Raw genomic sequence first — 16,041 nt, forward strand, 5'->3', positions numbered from 1 at the left:
GGTTGGAAGAGGGCGTTTTAACAGGTGGGATAGACTACTCCTTTTTATTGTTTGGGGTTTTTTTGTTGTTGTTTTGGGCTTTGTGTGTCCTGCTGCACTTGGAGTCAATAGGAATTTTGCTAGACACTTCATCAGGTTCAAGCCTATTTGATTATTATTGTATAAGGTCAACATTTTTAAACTTGGATGCCTAAAACTGTCAAAGTCAAGAGAAATTCAAGATTCAAAAGCTTCTTTCCCTTCCCCCTCTCATTCAACAACAGGTTAGGTGTGCACCACAGTAACATGCCCAGTTTATTTTCCCATGTTTCCACCCCCTAATAACCACCCTTTGGATGAAACCTTCTGAAAGGATTCAGACTCCATGCCATAGGAACTACTTCTGTTAAAGAAAGTCTTCTAGTCCTAGGATGTATGTTGAATATCCAGAACACTCAGTGATGAAAAAGAAAAAAACAGTACTTTTAAAGGTACTTAACAGCATGGACTTAAACATGAATGGAAGGAGTCGAATTCGGAAGGCACAAGAGGAGTTATCCTTTCAAAACAACCTAAAATGAGTCTTAGCTCCTTCAAAGCATATTTAAAGTAGAAATCAAAACTGTAGCGGGATTATTTAGAATGGACCATCAAAGGAGCTCTCCGGTATCAGGATGAATGGAAAATGCAATAAAATGTGAGTTAGTTCACATATACACAGGAAAATATCAAATTTTTCGCAATGGTTAGATTTCTGGTTAGGAAGACGGAGACTGTTACAAGCAATCAGTGAAAAATGTTTCCATATTCTCACATGTACTGTCTTTAATTTCACGTACATCATAGTTAACACTTTGCACTGTGTTCTCTCCTGGCTGTAAATTCAGTGGATAGGTTTCTAAGCATGAAAAAGACTATATGAATATCGACTAGCTCTTAAAAGAAAACCAAAAAAAGAAATTCCTATTTTGAATTTTTACTCTGCATGTGGTATCTACATTATATAGTTCTGAGACAAGGTAGTGAGATCCCAATCCATAACCTTTAGTGATGCAAAACACTGTCAGCTGGATAGCTCTGTGCATTGATAATGGAACATGGAGCATTTCCTATCAGATTGCCAGTGAGAAGCCAGGCCTGGTTGCTATCACACAACAATTCTTCAATGGTCTAGAAGAAATTATTTTTTGTGGACTTCATCTTATTTACTAGTGTGGTGGTGGCCATATCCCTATATCATCAGCACAATTAGTAGAGAAGCTAGGGCAGTGGTGGGCAACACGTCCCTGCGGCCCGCTGCTTCCTGAAGCTCCTGTTGGTCAGGAATGGCGCACTGTGGCCACTGGGAGCTGCAGGGGGCCATGCCTGCGGATGGTCAACATCAGCAAAATGTCTTGTGGCCTGCAATCAGATTACCCTGATGGGCTGCATGCGACCCACAGACTGCAGGTTGCCCACCACTGAGCTGGGGTGGCCAAGCTATCTTTTCACCTGGGCAATGTGGGGGAATTTGCACTGATTTGGTGTATGCTTAGACTATTCCAAGGATAATGAGTGGACTTCAGCAAGTGTAGCTGTCAGTTTGGCATGTTTCACAAGCATTACATTAGAAGTTTACAATATGGATGGGATGAATACTCTATTCATATCCAAAACAACAAATATATATAAATAAACAAGTACCTAACCTGCATATTGTAGCAGCCATGTTTGATATACTGCAGCTCCAGACAAACTGCACTCTTGAGCTTCCCAGATATTTACAACTCAGAGTGCATCACACTTCTGGAACCCAGCATAATGCAATCCAGGGAATAGGTGCTGCACCCCTTGTCTTGAAGTAGTTTCCATCATATACAGGGTTGACAGTTTGGTTCAATGGCACTCAGCACCCCCACTATAAAAACTGTTCCAGCACCCATGCCCCAGGGCACAAACACTGGAAAATTCCCAAGGTGCAGCTTGAATGGAGCTGGAGACTCCCCTTCCCTGCCTTATGCAGCTCTCTCCCACTACTCTCCCCTGTTCCAAACCACCCCTCTCACCTTCTCTCTCACTCCCACACAGTCACTCGTTTCCCTGAGACAGCTATAAAAGAGACCAGCCAGGTTCAAAGTCAGCCCAGCCTTGTGAAAGCCATAGTAACCACCACGTTCTGCTATTCATGACACACTGCTAGTTTGAATGTGACATCAGAGAAGCCCACTTAGCAGTTACAAGTATTTGTGCATGAGGGGGGAAACATAAGTAGTTCAAAGAGTTCCCATCTGTGAAACCATCTGCCCCTTCACTTACCGCTAGTGACAGTCAAGCTCATCACATGGGTTTTGTTTCCACCGTAACGACAGCGGTAAATTCCAGAGTCAGAAGCTGTAACATTTTGAATGACAAGAATGTCTCTCTCCTGAGTAGCACAGTCTATCATTGCACGCTCCTGGTAATCTGAACCATAGGTTTTCCCTTCTGACAAGTTACACAGGCCTATGGTATCCATCCGATCTGCTTTAATCCTTTCCCACATCACTTGCTGCACCGAACTTCCAACACTGTAAGGACATCTAAGCGTCACATTTCCCCCTGATTCAGTAATCGTGTGGTTGGTTGGCAGCACAGGTACCTCAAAAGAATCTGTTAAAAGGAAAGCAAAAAAAGCGTTTATAATGGATACAGGTTACATTTAAGAGCAACAATCTATTCCAAGAAATACTGTTGTCTATATGCCAATACTACATGTTAATACTAATTAAATTGGCTTAGAACAGAAGGATGTTTGAAGACCTCTGGTAATTTTAAAATACTTAAAGGTAACACATTATATATATATATATATACACACACACATGTGCACACACTATATTATAACACCTCCATAATGCAGGATGTGAAGACATTTTCAAGTTTATTTTTAATGCATTACCCATTTACCCACATCGTTGAATAAATCCCCGGCCACAACAAAATTATAGTAACAATCAAGTTAAGATTCAGATGGCACTTTCCTTCTAAAGGTCTGTTTTTCAGTCACATTAACTTTTATTTTTCAGATTAATAAAAACCTGCCTGTTGTGACCTCTCAGCACATGTACTAAAAACTCAACCCCCTATATAGTTCCAAATCTACATTTATCAGTTAGATTACATAAGGTACCAGTTAATGAACTGAAGTTCTCCCAACCACAGCCCCAGAGCACCTCAAAAAATCTCAGACCGCCCACTGAGGAAAAACTTGCATGATAGCTAAACATTTGACTGTCCTGTGAAAGGTCAGTAACTCCCCAAATGAATTATTTTAGTTACCATCAGCTCAAGAAACTGACTTCTCAGTTGCACAAATTTCTTAAAAGAAATTCTTTTTAAAAATCCTCTTGCTGAAGTTTCTTAGCCCAGAAGTAGTTTTTGGAGTGAAATAGTTAGCTGGTTATAAATAAACAAAGCAAGAAAAAAAGTTCCTCTTCTTTAGAACAACTTTAAACAATCTTGGCATTCAGAGGACTCAATAACAGTTTGGTTTCTAACATTGATTTTTGGATGTATGTAACTCCTAAATGACAATAGGTATTTTTGTCTTGTTTGGAGACATTTGGTGCTGAAAGAGGTTGGAAATCAAGTTAGTGTAAAAGGAGCAGTCCAAGGTGCTCAGTGCACTCAACTTCCACTGGTGGTAAGGACTGAAGCGTTGGATCCCATATTACCTTTGTTCACTTCAGAAACTTGTCTCAAGATACGTTTCTCAAGCTTCTGCATGCACTTGATACCATTAACATACATATGCGGGAGAGTGATGTAAAACAAAATAATACAAAATCACAGTAAGTAGATTAAAAACTGGCTAACTGACAGGTCTCATAATGTTATTGTAAATGGGCAATTTACACTGTACCTCAAAGTAGCACCCTCTAACCACCAGATTCATCATTCGTATATGGTTGTGATATTTCATACAAAGCATGCCCCGTACATGGTAAATAATGAAGAGAACAGGTCACTGATAGAGAACAATCTAAATTGCTTGATACACAGAGCACAAGCAAACAATATGCATTTTATTATGACGTAATGCAAATACATAAATCTAGGAACAAAGAATGGAGGCCCAACTTACAGGCTGAGGGACTCTATCCTGGGAAGATGTGATTCCGAAAAGCTGGGGGAGGGGGGGGGGGGTCATGGTCAATATGCAGCTCTACAGGAGCATCTAGTTCAATGATATGGTCAAAGGATTAATGTGATCCTTGGATGCACAAATATAGGAATATCAAGCAGGAGGAGAGCGGTTATATTGCCTATACATTTGACATAGTTGCAACCACTACTGGAATTACTGTCTCCAGTCCTGGTGTCCACACTTCAAGAAGGATGTTGAAAAACTGGAGACGGTTCAGAGAAAAGCACAAGAATGATTAAACAATTGGAAAATATGCCATATAGCCAAAAACTCAAAAAGCTCAATTTATGTAGCTTATCAAAAAGAAGATACAGGGGGTGACTTTTTTAGAGTTTATACAAGTACCTTCATGGGGAATAGAAATGTGATGAATAGAACTCTAATGGGAAAGGGTATAACAAAATCCAATGGCTGGCAGCTGAAGCTTGACAAATTCATCCTGTAAGGTGCAAATTTTTAACAAGAAGGGTAATTAACCTTTGAAACAACTTGCCAAGATCAACAAGATTAGATGTTTTTCTAAGAGACATGATATGGTTCAAATTAATTCAGAATTAATTCAGAGAAACTGCACTATGCTTAGTCAGACTAGATGATCCCTTCTGGTCTTTACATCTATGACTTTATGAAAAGTGCTATTTCTTCATATTATATTAGTGGCCCAATAATATGCAACAGTTACCAGCAGTATACTGTTTTACAATAAAAGATCCTATTACAATACACACAGGAAGAATAGAGTTAAGGTGGCTATGTACCTTAGACCTATAATTTTCAGACTTGTATGCACTTATATATTTGATATTGTGCACTTCAGACTTGATATTACATTAACTTGGTTATTTTTGATATAATAAATATTAGGGTAGGAAGAAAATGAAAATAATAGCCAAACATATTTTTAAAAAACAAAACAAATAAGGATAGCACTGAAATTCCTTGCCAATATGTAGCTGTTTGAGCATTTCATCATAAGCATTACCAACAGGGAAGAAGTCACATTCTATTTTAAAATGATAATCTTTACTTTTCTCTCTCTCGCATTTATACATAGGGCAACATACTGTAGAATAAAACCTATCTGCAGTCATTTAAACCTGTGAAAGTGGGTGTAAAACGCTGCCATTCTGACATGGTAGTATTTTACACATACTGTGTATAGGTGATCCCAGAAGGTGCACGGTAGTGGAGAATCAGGCCTACATATTTCTAATTAAACGCTCCCAATACATGGATCAAAAATACTGCACATTTGGAGCTTTTGTTTTATTTAATTAGCTCTCTTTATCTTGACACGGGTATTAGCTCAGTACTTTCCTCCTCCTCCTCCATGTAACAACTTTCTTTTTTAGCACATCTCACTATATACTTACTTCTTGCTTTGTGTGGGATGAGTGTGCTAGACTCTCTGAATAAGTTTTTCCCTGCTAATGCTGGAACTAATTCAGTCACAGTCAGAGCTATCTTCTAGTCTCCTCATATCTTGCAGCCATGGACCCTTCTCCATGGTTTGAGGCCACTAGAAATGTGAAAGAAAATCTTTATGTTTGTCTCTTGAAAGTCTCTAGCCATTTTTCTTGCTATGGTAGCCTTGAAAATGTAAATAGATATAAACCAATGTAATTTAATTGCTAGGGTTTAAGAGGACGAACAGCTAAGCTCAAATTCTGCAACAGGAAGTTGGCTGGCATGAGGGATTCCAGTATCTATTCTCAACATCCTGTAACAAAAAGTTCCAGGTGTAGGGTTGAAAGGGCTTTTTGTTTTGAATTGAAAAAGTTAATTTATAGTTTAAGAAGGTTTTAAAAATCAAAATGAAATGGTTCAAAATTATCTAAACAAAAATTTTTTTGATCTGATCTAAAAAAAAAATCAGATTTTCAGCTTCTGAAAATTTTCAGTATTCCTACTTTTTGTTCTGATCAGACATGGGGAAGTTTTTAAAAATTTTGAAAATTCTTGCAGGATGAGAGAACTGTTTCCTGCACAGCTCTAGTATTTTTCTCATTCTTTGGACAACCCCACCTAATTTTGGTTTCTTCACTGGCAAATGGTTCAGACATCAGGCTCTCCCCCTCCCAGCTAGTTTTTCATTCATTTTTAGAGTCAGTATATATGACTTTATTACTGCTTATCACAAGTTGCACTAGTTCAAAATTTACAGTCTTGTAAACCTTATATTCGTTCTTGAGTTTAACTTTACTGTATAAACTTCACACAACTCTTTTTTTAAATTTTTGATATAGAAAGACAATTACAGTAACCTTAAACATCGATCCTGCCAACATGAGATAGACATAGCTCAGTGAACTGAAAGAAAATGCATAATGATAACATACGTATTCTTGTGGCTTTGCACATTGCTTTGTCTATTTTGACCAGTTTATTTTTGGATACATTTAGATTTTGCTTTGCATGGTGCTGGAAAATTTCACAACTGATTAGAGAAACAATGGGATCCAATAGATAGCTCTCTTGAGTCTCTTCTAGTACCCTGAAATCTGTTCCCAGATTGGTCTCATTTTAATTCTTTGCAGAGTGAGGATAATGACACTTAGCCTTTGCAAAGTGCTTTGAGATCCTATGATGAAAACTTAATTATTACTATTGCTATGTTCATACATATACACTCAGGCAGGGTGATGCAGGCTGATGCTTGGCAGGCGCACATTCTGCCTAGCAACAGGCAATCTAAGTCAAGCCGTGAGTGCACACAGTTGCTGTGGGGAGCACTCCACCTGAGTTCATCACTAACAGTCAATATCAGTGTGCTTACACTGCCAATGGGTAGGGATCAGGGGCACCTTCACAGATTACTTTTGCATATTTTTCACATCCCTGTAGGTAACAACAATTTTGCAGCTATTTTTGCTCCTACTTACTTTTTCAAAGACAAATAGATATGGGGGAACCTCAGCAGGTTCCGAGGTTCCACTTGATTAGCATAAACCATTACACAGCCTTCATTCCAAACACCCTCTCCCTTCTCTGCCAAGAATAAGGAGGATACTTTTAATGGATTCTTGTTTTACTTTGATCTAATCCAGAGCTACCAACAAAATATTTCAATTTTGAAACTGCACTGTACAATCCTTCATTTTATTTTGATTCTTTCCAGATGTTACAGGTTTCCTCCTTATTAAAAATAAGGCAGGTTGTTTCATACTAAGCTTCTTAGTTCCAGATAGATAAATAAGAGTAACCTATATATCACCAGTGTTTTTTACTGTACTTTTCATCTCCATTTCCTTCTTCCCTTATTAAATTCCCAATTATACTGTTTAGTTGTCACACTAGCCAAAAGAAAGGCTCATCTTTATAGACAGCAGTGGAAAGGGGATCTAGGACATTTAAAGAATATTAACTGGTAAGCTCCTTTCAGTGGACTCCACTGAAGTACTGGAAGTCCAGCGTCCCAATTTATAGTTCCCCTCACACTTTGCTCATCTCCTATCTGGGTTCATTCTGCAGATTAGTCATAAAATGCGGTATATTTTCCCAGCACAATATGTTTCTCAGTCTGTTCTATGGAGCCTATTACCCAGCTCCATAATTTTAAATATTTTAAGTTACCATTGTACACTTTCCACTTCCCTCCACCACTGCCTTATGTAATAATATCCATAATCAATTATCTCAAAATTTAATTAATCACATTTATTCTTTAGGGAAAGGGGGGAAAACAGCTTTGGATCTAAGCTACTGGGTGTTACAGAGGTAATGGTGGATAGTGCAGATATTATGTGCTTAAGCCAAGGTGAATTCAATTGCTGTTGCAGCAGTATAACGCTGTGGAATAATAATTGGTAAAATAAATAATTTTTTGTCATATACATAGATATATTCAAAAAGATATAATTTGACAGCAGCCTTAAAATTAAGAATGTGCTATGCCTAGAACAACCTTCACATTTCATACTGCTAGCCTATGAACCAGATTCCCATGAAGCTTTGCAGTTATGCTAAGCAAGGAAAATTCCCAGTGTCTTGTATTACTCCTAGGGGAAATTCTGAGCCAAAAAATTAAAAATTCTGCACACATTATAAAATTCTGCGTATTTGTCAAAATAACAAAATATAATCACGCCAGTTTCAATTATAGTATTTTATTAATTTATTTCAAATACCTGTCAGCAAGTATGTCTGTAACAACACAGACAATAAAAAAGATTCAGGAAATGTTTTTTGACAAACAGATTCCTTACTCAGCATAATAATGCAAAATTTTGAGTAATAATTCATTGAAACTATAATACAGAAACCTATTTCCTAGACCCTTCAGAAATAGTGCAAAGGCTTGGGGGAGTCACAGGTAATGGAGGAGCTAAGGGAGAGGGTAGTAATTGCTGGGAAGGAGCCTAGGAGTGAACCTGGAGAGTTGTTGGGTGTGGCTGGGAAAAGTATGGAACAGGTTTTTTCTGGGGTGGGATTGTTAGAGAGTTGGGGAGCCTTGCCCATGCAGACCCTGACTGACCCCTAGCCTCATCTGCCCATCTCCATGTGTCCCTGCAACCCACTCCCCATTCAGCCAGCATAGCTGCCCCTGTCCCCATTCAGCCACCCCCCACATGGCCCTGCATCCCCCTACCCAGTCCCGTGTGGCCCTGAACCCCCCTCACATTCAGACCCTGGCTCAATGTTGTCACCCCACTAGTTCCTGTGCCCTCACCCCAGTCTGTCCCCTCGACTAGGCCGGTCTGCGTGACACCGTCCACTCAGCAGCCCCATGTGCCATGCTGTCTGTCTGTCTCTCCCCCGCTCCCCCCGCGTATCCAATGCCTCCTCACCTGGCCCTGCAGGCGTGGCATTGTGAAGAAGGCAGCCTCTGCCCCTTCCCTCTCTGTGGCTGGCTGCTCCAGCCTGTGAGTCAGCTGCCCTCTTTTCGGGTGCCACATCAGCCCCTGGTCAGTGAAAGGTGTAATTGAAGTTTCCCTTCCCCTCCCCGTCAGAATCAATTATTCGGGGCCCGGATGGTGGGGGGAATCTGCAGGGGACATTAATTCTGTGCTTGGCAGTGGTACAGGACTAGTGTATATGTTAATACATTATGCCACAGTTGACTAAAAATAAATGTGCTTATTAGGAAAAATATGATTGGTTCTGTTTCTTGAGTACTGGTTATAAATTATATCAAAGCTAAAAAAAAGGGAAGAAAGCGACAGACACAGTATAAACAAGTACGGTTTAAAAATAAAGTAGTTTTGTAATCACTTTAGAACAGAAAAAAATCCACGATTGCTGCAAGGCTGTTCTTCAAATTAGTAACATTAACTTTTCTGTGTTGTTCTTTCTAATACTTTGTTAAATAAGCTAATTGAGCCTGGTTATCTGAGGTCTTATATCCTAATACCTGTAACAATAACATCCCATTTTCTTCTTCCAAATATCCCTTCTTTCAACCAATCTTCTATATGCTGTTGTTCCTAATGAATAAATATTGAGGGTTTTTTATAAATCAGTTTTAAAAAGTGGAACTAATACATAAAGAAACTACATGACCTTTTATCATCTAGGCAATTTTGCCACTGCTTTCTCCAGTTCCAACTGTCATTTCGTGTCTACCTAGAGATTGAGAGAACTTCAGGGCTGAAAACCTTCAAGTTTCCTAATGGCAATTTCCCTACACTATGTATATGATCATGCAAAGTTCTCCTGTGCTACGCTTTACATTTTCATTTAAAAATGTGAAAATAATTTCTACCACGTTCCTGTGTAGATGCACCAATAATATTACAGCTAGAGTTAAGAACTGATCTAATTAAGGAATCTACCAAGATACTGTCATATTTGCAAGGTGTCTAGCTACATTGCTTTTCCATATATTTTCCAAAGTGATTGCCTATTTTCATCCTTTATAGCAGGACATTTGGTCTCCAGCCGGGCACAAGTATCTGGGACATTGATCCTTCTCTTTAAGAGAAGGATCAGAGTTGGCAATGTTATCATAATTAGAAAAAGATGTCCCACTTAGGGAGCCACGGAGATTTTCTGTAAAGACTCCAGCACAATGATTTCTGAACGGCTCATGAAAACTAAAAGCCTGGAGATGAAAGGACTCTCCCTCACTGCACAATAAAAAATTGTGCAAACGACTGTATTCAGGATTTCTAGAAAACAACAACAATACACTTGCACAAAGAGGAATAAATTATTTTATATATATAAATTATAAATAAACTTTATTTCAGTTGCCATTACAAAAAATATTTTCCATCATTGGAAAGACTCATCCAAATTACCTGTCTCGCACACTTTGCTCACTATAGGATATCTTGTCTCCTATGTATGTTCCATTCCTTTCCCCCTTGAATGAACCCTTTTACCTGAGCATGCCAGGGGTGGACATATTCTTCCACAACTAAATCCCTCCACATAGCCTTTTGTAGTAGTTTAACCTGAAATTTGTTTAATTAAATCAGTGCAAGTCTGTATGTAGACAAAAGTATCGGAATAGAAGAGTGATGGATCTCACAGCTTATTTTAGCCCTAGACGTCTCCTGCCTGCAAAAAGAGGACAAAAAGAGTATTCCTCACAATCTGAGCCTCTTCTTAAGAGGAGAAATGGGTTCATTCCACCTGTTTCTTTTCCCCCACCTCCTCTACTGAAGGGAAATGGTGTACTTTCAGTCTGTAGCACCCCCCACCCCCAGAAAACAAGCAGCAAAAAGGAAGCCATTAACAACCAGATCTCTAGGAAGGGCAGCCTCGTTTGGTCTGAGCCGCTTCCTTCTTTTTTATTAATTGTTAACATGCTTGGCACTGTAGAAGACACACACTGTCCTTTACCCTTGGGAGCTCACATCTAAGAGAGAGATAAGGAGAGAAGGCCCCTCAGGATCATCTCTGCTTTCCAGCTACTGAAAGTTGCTGATAATTTTTCACTACAAATCTATGAACCTCATTCCATAGTAAGGCACAGATAAGCTGAAAAAATGTTATTTAAGGTGAATAAGGACGTTGTAAAGAATATATATCATGTACTGCTTTAAGCAAACATAAGAACAGTAATCTAGAAGGTAGTGCTTAGTGTCAGTGTATAATTGCACTAGTTAAGAACAATTGCGCTCTCTCTCTGCTATCACAGAGCAGAGCATACCACTCTTTAAAATGTGATAATACTTAATAGGTACATCTGGCATTGAAACACTATTAATAAACTTCCTCTCATATTTAGCATTGATCAGGAAATGTATCCCCCTGGGACAAACAATCTATTGTCATTGATTGTTTGAAGCACAAATTTAGTCACAAATTAAAAACTATTTCTGTTTGCATTACTCTCTTTCAGAGAGAGCACTCAAATAAACTTTTTCCAAGACATAACAGGTGACATACAGAATTCACATCATGAGATTTTAAAGTAACTCTGGGCATAAACAGAATATTCCATTTTCAGTTCAAAGCATAAAATAAGAGTGCTTTGGGGAAAGGAGCAATGATTCTGTTTTACCTTCTAAATGCAAGAAAAGAAACTGGGAATTCTTGGTTAAACTTTCCGTACAAACAATATTTTGAAATAAGCAATGAAAGTTCCCCAAGCAACTTTAATTCTATCACTATGTACCATTGCTCTGCACACACACCATAAAAGGATGTCTCTGGTTTTACCACTAGTTTTCATTTTAAACCTTGTATGCCTTGACAGTTAAGTTATAAACTCTTCCCTCGACTGCAGATTTTAAGAAGCCCACTTTGTTTAAGTAATAGGATATACATAGATTAATAACAAAGGCGTAGTGTATAAGAATCGACTACTATCCCTTCAAATACCTTGAATACTCGAGTGGTGCTAACCATGTTTTCTATGTTTTAGAAACCCCAAGAACCCAACCAGAGAACTAGAGCAGTGTATACAGTTAGAAAGGCCCTGCACACTGCTTATATTCAGTAAATATACTTGAACTCCACTATGCCCATAGAGTTCTGTCTTATCAGATTTGTTGTGTAAAGAGCAAACCACATGACGAAAGGCAAGCAAACCATCTGGACCTGCAGTGAGCCTGGCCACTGAGGAAACTCCGGCTGCCAATGAAAAGCGAATCTTTTTTCACCTTCTCTTAGCCAGAAGGCTGTGTCACAGTCATTCCTAATGTCTCCACAGTCATTCCTGTTTCCATCATCTTCAGACAGAACTACTCTAACTCACTCTTACCTGAGTTTAGAGTCAATCAAGACAAAAAAACTGGAGTGAGTACACCTCACAGCAGCTCAAGTCGTTAGCAACAAAGGCTGACATAGGCATCGAGCACCTGTGCTTTCTAAATGACACAGGCTCCCAGAACCCTTCCAAAAAAAGAATTTTAAAAGGCTTGGTCCTAATCTACAAAAGACTTGTTACACTGGAACCTAGGTAAGCAGTACCTCAGCGAATGCCTTGCTCTCCCCAGGAATAACACAACACTGGGAACAGAACACTTTTGGTGCTAGGATATCAGGAATGATCAGGCTGAGCCCAAGCCAGCTGTCATTCAGATCAGATGGTAGAACCTACTGTTTCAGTAACTTCCACCCACAAAAATAAATGCCCTTAAAATAAATAATCAAGTGCACAAATCCATGTTCTTTTGTCTGAAGGATTAGAGAGAAAGAAATTTTTTTTTTCTGGGCTCTTGTGCTATTTTAGATACCATACTGATAAGTACAACATAAAAAACTCCTAAGTACACGTAGATGGGTAAATTAGATATACAGGATTCAGACTCTGTAACATTTCCACAATGACAGCTGTATGAGAAAAGCAGTATGACATCGGACAGGTCTTTGTGTGTATGTGTAGCACACGAAACAAGACGTTGATGTTGCCGTTTCTCAAGAAGAGGTGAATAAGAGGATAGTCTGCAGTTGCGTAGGCGATGCAATGTAGGAGTTTTGTGGTGTGAACATGAGTATGGTGCGTTCCAGGTGAGAGAATGGGAGTAGGTGCCTCATACTTTTGTGTGGAAGATACAGCGTGTAGGCATGATTATCTCATCATTTTGAGTGGTGGGTTGGCAACAGTATAGTGACATATAAATGGTTGTTTGTGGTATCTTAACTGTCTATTTTCCATACTTTCAGATGCTTGATTTTGTTGATTCTTTTCAGTTTATCATTGTCTTAGAATTTCTTGTCTTTATTTTGTTTTTTTATTTAAATGGTCTAAATTTTTCTTTCCTTCCAGAACTCCTAGGTGTTTACAATCTAAACTTTAGCTTAATTAAGTCTTTTGGATGAGGATTTTGTTAGTTTTTAATCATTATCATTTATGTAATAGCAAAAATTACTCTGTGACCTCTTGAGTTACATTTTACAAGTGTAGATATACCAAACTTCATATCCCTTATCAGCTCATCTACTGACTTCAGAATATCCAGCAATCGGTCGTAGACCTGGCAGGGGTCAAAGTGCATTCTCCCAGTGAAATTCAGCAGCAACTGCAGAATCTAAGCTTCCATTTAGGGTGGTTGGGGCAGTTCTAGCCTTTATGGTCCTAAAGAAAAACTCCCAAACATGAACAGAGTGCAAACATGTACAGTGCTGAGTATGCTGCAGGAAGAACGCCTGAAACATAGCTATATGGGACAGGCAAACTCCCTACATTCAGCTCAATTTGTGGCATATTAATGGAGCTTTCTTTGTGGTTTTTTTGGGGTAATAGGAAGTGGTTGCGGTTCACACAAGACAGGAATACTACTAAAAAGGCCCTTAAAGAACTTCTCTAAACAGCTTGGTGTACTCTCAGACCACAGCAAGACACACGATCACAAAAATAACACAGAGCTGGCAAACGTTTTCCTGGTGGACACTAGAGTTTTCAAATGCCCTGTATAATCAAATCAAATAAAGACAGAATGTACCATCAGGGTCTCTACAGTAATATTCTAGACGTTCACTATTTCGTCCACTTAAAGATGCTTCACTCACATATTTAAACAACATATTTGGTGTTTACACTAAAAATGCCAGTAGTTATATTTGGTGCTTAAGTATTTCAGCAAATACAACTAAAGTGAATGTGGACAATCAACAGATTAGCTACTTGTTGCCATATTTACTCAATGACAATCCTCAGGAGTCCTGCCTTGAGCCTTGCATTATCATTTATACCAGTGCAAAGTGGATGTAAAATGCCACCAAATCAGAATGTTAGCAATTTACCCTGACTTTGTTCTCACTTTGCTTGGATGTTAACCTACTATCCAAGGTGCAAGGTAGAGGATAATCCAGCTCAAGGCCTCTACGGAGTATAAGATAGGGCTGACTAGAAAAACGAGGATTCTATATCACACATATATGTGTTTTTATTCCAGATCTGGCAGAGCAGGGACTTGAACCAGAGTTTCCCACATCCATAGGCACACAGACCTGGATGGGACTTCCTGGGTCATCGATTCCAGTCCCGCTGCTATGATAAGCAACCCCATCATGTCATCCCATTCATAAAATTTATCAAGCTCCATCTTAAAACTAGCTAGTTTGTTTGCCCCCACTAACACTATTGCGAGGTAATTCTAGAACCTCGCTCCTCTCATGGTTAGAAACCTTCTATTTTCCAAAGGTACTCATAACAAATGTATATGCATTTAGTGTTGTGCAAAAATTGTTCTTTAGGTTGTCCTTTACCTCCCTCCCCAATACATTTATAGAGAGTAATAATATCCCCTTCTCAGCCTTAGTTTTGCTAAACTAAACAAGCCAAGCTCTTTTAGTCTTCCCTTGTAAGACAGACTCCCCATTCTCCTGATCATCCTGGTACAGCCTTTTTCTGTACCTGTTCCCATTTGAATTCCTCTTTCTTGAACATGGGTGACCAGAACCATACACAGTATTCCAGATGCCATGTTCAAAGGTATTACTACTTTCCCCGTCTCTCTGCTGGACAGACCTCACCTCACACTTGCCTTTTTCACAGCTATATCAATTGGTGATTCAAGGTTATTTTCTACAACTAGCTCTTTCTTAATGTCCTCACTACTTACCAAAACCAAGTCTAAAACAGTATTGCCATCACATTCCAGGTGAGTGTCCTAATGCTAACTAACTACTGGCTATTCTAGGATGGGTCTCTCTTTCTCCTGGCCTCCTCACCTCATTCCCATACCTCCCAATCCTGGATCTGAACAACCTTCCTGATGAAATTTTTAAAATTTGGGGGAGAACTGATAAGTTTCCATGAAAAGTTTCAGTTTCAATGAATCGGCATTTCCCAACAGAAATTTTTTTTCCAAAAAATTCCTAACCAGCTCCACCAACAATGGTAGAGATAACAGCAAGGAAAGGAATCCATATCCAATACTGTTAGTGTAATGCTGGCTCAGTACTAGCCTAACAGTTGTTCACAATCTTCAAATAGAACTTAGACTATGTGTGATTTTAATTATATCTACAGTTTCTGTAGAACACTTCTCTTCCATTCTAACTAATCTGGAAATTAAGTGATGCACTACAGTGCCTGAGAATTGTCTGAATGGAGTACTGTTGATTTTTTTTTTATTATAAAGAATGATCCAAGACACTTAGGGCTTATCTGTGCACAGAAGTTGTGCAAGTTTAAAATCTGATTTAGATAAATTAGTTAAAAAACAAAACTCTGTGGACCCCTTACGTTGGTTTAAAACTGGCTATATAGTTTAGCTTGTGCCTGTAAGTTTACCACTGCAAGCTGAACTGATATAAGTCAAGTTTACACTGATCTAAGAGTTCCCACACAGAAAAAGTTATAGTGGTTTAAATAAAATTATAAAAATCACACCTTTAGTTTAACTGATGAAACTTTGCATGTAGAGTATGCCTAACAAAATGATAGAAAGTACAGCTTTTGAAAGGGAAAAAAAAAGAATTTAAAATATTTTTTGGGTAAAACTTCAGATCTCATTCAGTTCACTGTGTTTCATAAAGATGGAGCTTATTGCAAAATC

At 38.7% G+C, this 16,041-nt stretch overlaps 1 protein-coding gene across 2 annotated transcripts in view; it reads right to left on the minus strand.

Annotated features, from left to right (window-relative positions):
* CD226 (CD226 molecule) overlaps positions 1 to 16,041 on the minus strand; it is a 43,318-nt gene that overhangs the window by 20,598 nt on the left and 6,679 nt on the right. For both annotated transcript variants that reach the window (XM_075125327.1, XM_048840156.2), the window contains exon 3: positions 2,275 to 2,607. In XM_075125327.1, the coding sequence (XP_074981428.1) occupies positions 2,275 to 2,607 (333 nt within the window). The remainder of the gene's footprint in view (positions 1 to 2,274; positions 2,608 to 16,041) is intronic.

The sequence above is a fragment of the Caretta caretta genome, chromosome 2, assembly GCF_965140235.1.
Source record: "Caretta caretta isolate rCarCar2 chromosome 2, rCarCar1.hap1, whole genome shotgun sequence".
Taxonomy (NCBI): domain Eukaryota; kingdom Metazoa; phylum Chordata; order Testudines; family Cheloniidae; genus Caretta; species Caretta caretta.